Source organism: Balaenoptera musculus, chromosome X (genome assembly GCF_009873245.2).
Source record: "Balaenoptera musculus isolate JJ_BM4_2016_0621 chromosome X, mBalMus1.pri.v3, whole genome shotgun sequence".
NCBI lineage: Eukaryota > Metazoa > Chordata > Mammalia > Artiodactyla > Balaenopteridae > Balaenoptera > Balaenoptera musculus.
Window position 1 is genome coordinate 111,371,522 of NC_045806.1, and position 5,341 is coordinate 111,376,862.

At 40.2% G+C, this 5,341-nt stretch overlaps 1 protein-coding gene across 1 annotated transcript; it reads right to left on the reverse strand.

The window, feature by feature from the left end:
* Window positions 1–1,044: 1,044 nt before the first annotated feature.
* On the reverse strand, window positions 1,045–3,720 carry USP26 (ubiquitin specific peptidase 26). Its single transcript, XM_036839219.1, has one exon. It carries the CDS (start codon window positions 3,718–3,720, stop codon window positions 1,045–1,047), a length of 2,676 nt encoding a protein of 891 aa, XP_036695114.1.
* Between the last annotated feature and the right edge of the window lie 1,621 nt (window positions 3,721–5,341).

Sequence of the window (5,341 nt, forward strand, 5' to 3'; positions counted from 1 at the left end):
ACTCCTTCTTCCATGGGAGTGATTAATTCAATCTAAGAAACTCCCCCCACTCTACCTCAGCAGTCTTCAGCTCCCATTGAGACCTCTTTCTAGATACACTGTGCTCTGAACAAACTTTGTTTCCCAAACTTTGGAATCTGGTTTTCCCCTTAGAGGGCATTTTTAAACTTTCCCACACCACTGAATTCCCGTTCACCTCTTTAAGGGCATCCAGGATTAAGAGCATCAACAAGCTCTTGGATTAATACAGCCGTACTAAAACTGTACCCCATACACAAGGGGACACGCCCATTTTGGGAAAGGTGGGACTGAAAGTTCAATCCTTTTATACGATGTGAGAAAGCCTCTTAGTACAAGTCATTTGTTAATAACAAAGGTACAAGGCATTACAGACTCACTGCCTCAAAGACAGCAAAAGGCTAAGTTACAGAGAAGGCACGAGCTTAATATCAGAATTACTAAATCCCTGAATCACATGAATTACAGAATATGACCACCTCAGGATCCATCAGGCTTTTACCCAGAAGCAGATCATATCCAGGCACAAGTTTTTTGACATTGTATCAAATCAGTAACAAGACTTTCAAATCCTACAAGTACACTTTAAAGCATGCATTGCTTATTCATTCAAGGAGTTAAGGCCGCCACACTATAAAGTACAGGGAAGTAAAAGGAATTTTGCATTAGTCTTACAATGTCAGGTAAATATTGTCCAAGGCTTCATATGAAGTTCTGGTAATCAATGTTCCTTTTAGGCAATGCAAGTGCCCCTCTAAAAAGAGCAACATGGCACGGTGGGCTTAGATCACCAAGAACAGTTTGCTAGCAGACAGGAAAAGGTGTTCAATTTCTTGAGAGCAAGTCAACTTCCCCATCCTCAAGGTTTAAACTTGACGGTATATAGCTCCTTTGGCACTGAGCAAATTTCCTGCCATGGAGTCAAAGAGGCCATCAAGCGGATGAATCTGATGAGGGGTGTTCTTTTACTACTTCTGAGTCTACTTCTTTTACTACTCCTGCCTCTGTGCTATGAGGCTGGGAGTTCTATTCCCTTCCCAACAGCTCTTCAAAGATCTCATTGTGCATGTAAAAGAAGATGTAGCCAGTGCAAAGCCTAGCCTCCTGCATTGGGGCCTCCTGGATACTTGATACCTGCAGATCGTTGTAAGTCAACCACTCTCGCCTCTCAAAGTTGTAGGCATCGCTGATATAATGGCCGGACAGCCCTCTTTTTCCAAGATGGCTGATAACACCGATGAGCCGATAGTCATGACTATCTCCCATCTTGGCTTCTCTTTTTGGTATGTCAGTAGAAACGTCTACCTGTTTCACACCTGAAGAGCCCTTGTTTCCAGGGTCTTCACTGGAACCCAACGCACCTAGGGAATTCACCTTGGCTCCCTGGAAACTTAATTCCGTAGGTCTTCTGCATTTCTCTGTGTACCACTGGGTATCTGGCTTGGGAAGTCTTCGAAGCAGTGCCAGCCAAAGGTCTTGTTCACAGAGTCTCATCCCCTCATAAGGTTGGGTGTCTGCAGGCACTTGGCAAGATTCTTCTGCAATTCTGTTTTTTTTATCTTTACAAAATTCTTCGGTGGTCTCGGCCACGCTCTCAAAATCTGCAGACATATTGGTTCTCTTGTATTTCTTTAGTTGTGGATTTTCAGGCACTTTGTGACATGTATCTGGGCTGCTGCTGGTGGGTAGACCTTTCAGAGAAAGGGAGCTGTCTTCCAGATTCATCATTAGGCCTACTGCTAACAGCTCTCTTGCAATGGCTGCTCCATGTCCTGTGTTTACCAATGTGGACTCTATTATACCTAGTTTAGAATATTTTCCCAGGTCTTTTTGCTGCCGTACTCCTCTTGAACCTTTATGAAGAGTCTGGCGTTTTTGTGGTTCAGACTCTTTGTCTGATCTAATGTGTGGAGCCAAAGAATCCTTGGATTCCGAGGTCTGCTTTGTTGAAGCTGTCAATGAACTGATGGTTTCAGAATTCATCTTTTGAAAGACTTTAAAGACTTGGGAAGCCCTAAGAGGTGCATTCTTGCTTAAGGGAAGCGGCGGTTTGGTGGTTTCATTGCAATGGGAGGATAACTTTAAGTATTTGTTAATAATGACTGAGCGGTCATCTTTCCTTAAGGACCAAAACTCATTAAATTTATAGCGTTTCAGATGAACAATGAGGACCCTGGGTAGCCTACTGAATTTATGCACTGCAATAGAACTCCTGTGGTTACACTTTTCACATTTATACTCAAGTTCTTCTCCTTCAAAGAAAAGATCAAAACTTGACTGAACAGACAAGGGAAGTGCTTGTTTTCCCTGGGGAAGATTTACGGAGAGAGAATCACTGGCCTCTGTCTTACGAACAACGTGCCCACAGGCTTTGCAAATAATTGAGTGCAGCAACTCGAAATCAAAATTGTTCAGAACAGGGCAAACAAGACCCTTGGTGTCAGCACTACCAGCAGAAACCTGTTGAGGTGAATTTCCTTCCTCAGATTCAATTTTAGTCTTCCCAATTGTGGTTAATTTTCCCACGTTTTGTTTCACCTGGTCTAAACAGTGACCTAAAAACTCATGCGCATCGTTCTCCATGTTGTCAGAGAATATCTCTGCAACTGCTGAAATGGCTTTTTTAATATTCACAAGTAACTCCGCCTTGATTTTTATGTTGTAAGTATCTTTCAAAACAAGCAGCCGTACCAAGCATATGCTAAGTGCATCAAGGGGAATTTTATCCCGTGAGAAGCCCAGCTTGAGTAAATCATCAGCAAACGATGGCACGGAAAATAAGGACTGTAAAACTGAATTCATATAGCAGGTGTTTCCCAAATTGGGGAGGCCCTGCCATAGTTTCTGTGGGTAAAATTCAAAGATCATACTGAGTTTGTGCCAGTCTGGGTCACTTTCACCATACCCTGATCCTAAGAGAAATGCTAAATATATTTTCTCAGACAGTCTTTGGAGAAGATCAGTGACATCTAGGTAATAAGAGTTTCCAGTAGAATCGATCTTGAATGAAGGTCCAAGTTTCAATTTATTATTCCGTTTTAACCTTAATTTTTTCTTATTGTGGCTTACATATCTCAAGGTGTTCATCTTTGACTTCTTTCTTCTCACAAAGGTATTCTCTTGCAGGAAGTTCTTATTTATCTCTGAGCCAGATGATGGCTTCCTTTTCCTCTTCCCATATCTATTTTCTAATAATCCTTCACAGGTAAATCTTAGTGATTCTGATGCAAACAAAGGCATCTTCATATCATCAGGTGTTTCATTTCTTTCTTTCTCAAAAGGTTGACTACTTGACGTGTTACAAAACGATGTCCCCTCACCTACCTTCTCTATTGTTGTACTGGCAAAGATACTCCCATCCCTATCAGGTCTTACGGGTGGTTGAAGATGATTTTGATGGAATCTATTCAGGAACATCTTCAAGTTTTTGGCATCTCTGGAGGATAATCTTTCAATAAACAGTAAGTCATTAGTTTGGAAAGTTAAATGCAGATAATTTTGGTCTTCTCCATAGGGTCTAAGGACTATGTTTTTAATATTATTCCTTAGCTGAAATGCTGTGTATTCTCCATTACCAAGAGAGATGACCAACGTAACTTTCCTCCTTTTTTCCACTATTTCAATGCATGCTTCATTTAGTTCAGTTATCCCAGTCTTCATGTTCCATATTTGGACAAAACCATGTACCATCAGAGCAGCCATGATTTCTTTATAAATAAAATACACATATCCTGAATTATCGACAATCAATTTGTTGGCCAGTTCACCTCTGGAGACAACACCAAAGAAATAGTTCTTTAGTTCTCTATGTAGAATGATCCTGTTTCAAGTGTTAGTTTTATCCTAGAGCCTCTTCAAGCTCTGGATATCCAGCTCTTTAGTGATAAAACAAATATGCTTCGAGAACTGTCCACGGTTGCATGAAGGCAGAGTGTTGATTCCCAAGTTAAGACTGCTACTGTAAAGAAAATCAAGAAAAATTATTTAAGCTATCAGAGAAATGCCTGGATAGAACTCAAACTCTACTCCCATACACTAAATCTTCTTTCCAGTGCAATACTAGACTCCATTCTGATTAATTTCCACACTTCAACTGAAATCATTAAACACCTGGAAGACTTTCAGTACACAGCTGAAGAGCACAATGAACAGTGTCTCAAGTGTGTATATATATATATATATATATATATATATATATATATATATATAATATGCTAATCCTCCTGTCATAGAATGACCCCACGTGGCAAGCACAATAAGTGAATAAGAAAGTGAGAGGCCCTATGCAGCCCTCAACCCAATAACAGATGGAGAGTTCAATCTACCACCTTCCAAATCCTGTTATGTCCCTTTCTTTCATGTGGCACCAGGGTAATAAGTCCATACATTCTACCCCATGTGGGGTGAGGGCCTACCACTGCTTAAAGCAGGTATCAAAGAATTGGCTAACTCCAGCTCTGGCCACAGGGTCCACATAACCTGAGCTAGCTCCCTGTACTCAAAGCCAGCCGGGAAGGATCGGGTGTACTTAATCACTCAAAATTTAAAATTTCTGAATAACTCTGTAGTGAACCAATCTGAATTAATGAATAGCTAAACACTTAGCACTACAAATGTTTGTATGAGAAAGCATATGTCCAAGAATTGATTGGAAGATTTTTCTCCTGCATAGTTAAATATTCTTCCTGAATTTTGTCTATGTTATTAACTTGCTCAGCAAACCCTGTCTTTATGAATAATACTAAATGAAACTTCTGCTCAATCCCCATCCAAATTATCAAAAACTCGAAACTGGTGGAGCATACATTAATGACATTTTTGTTTTATCAAGTATTTTATCTATCAACCTACGTTCAGTAAAGTAGGGATTGCACCCATCCACATAAAAAAAGTGCATATACTAAGTGAGAGAATGATCATATTTGCCATAGTGGAAACGAGGCCCTAAAAACTTTCAAGCACCACAGCAAACTCGAGGGTCTGGATTATTTATAGTTCACTCTCCTACTATAGATGCTATGTAAGAGTTTATTTCCTCTCCACAAAAAAGTCTTAATTGCTCCTATTTCAACCACTTGAGAGAACCTATACAACCCCGGAACAACTTCTAGCCTGCATTTAAAAATGCTGTGACCCCAGCTGATCTGTATTTATCAAAAATTGTTGTCCATTCTTTCTAATGATAGCTGAAATAATCTAGACCCTCATGGCATTTCCACTCTCTGCTTTCAAAAACACAGTTAAGAGACATGTGTTTCCAAAACAATGGCCCTATTTGTTATACCTTCTTCCCAGTTCAACCTGCTTACATTTCATTCCAGAA

What these genes read in the sequence shown, in the direction of transcription:
- USP26 (XM_036839219.1), bottom strand. Translation starts at nt 3,720, where the DNA reads ATGGCTGCTCTGATGGTACATGGTTTTGTCCAAATATGGAACATGAAG.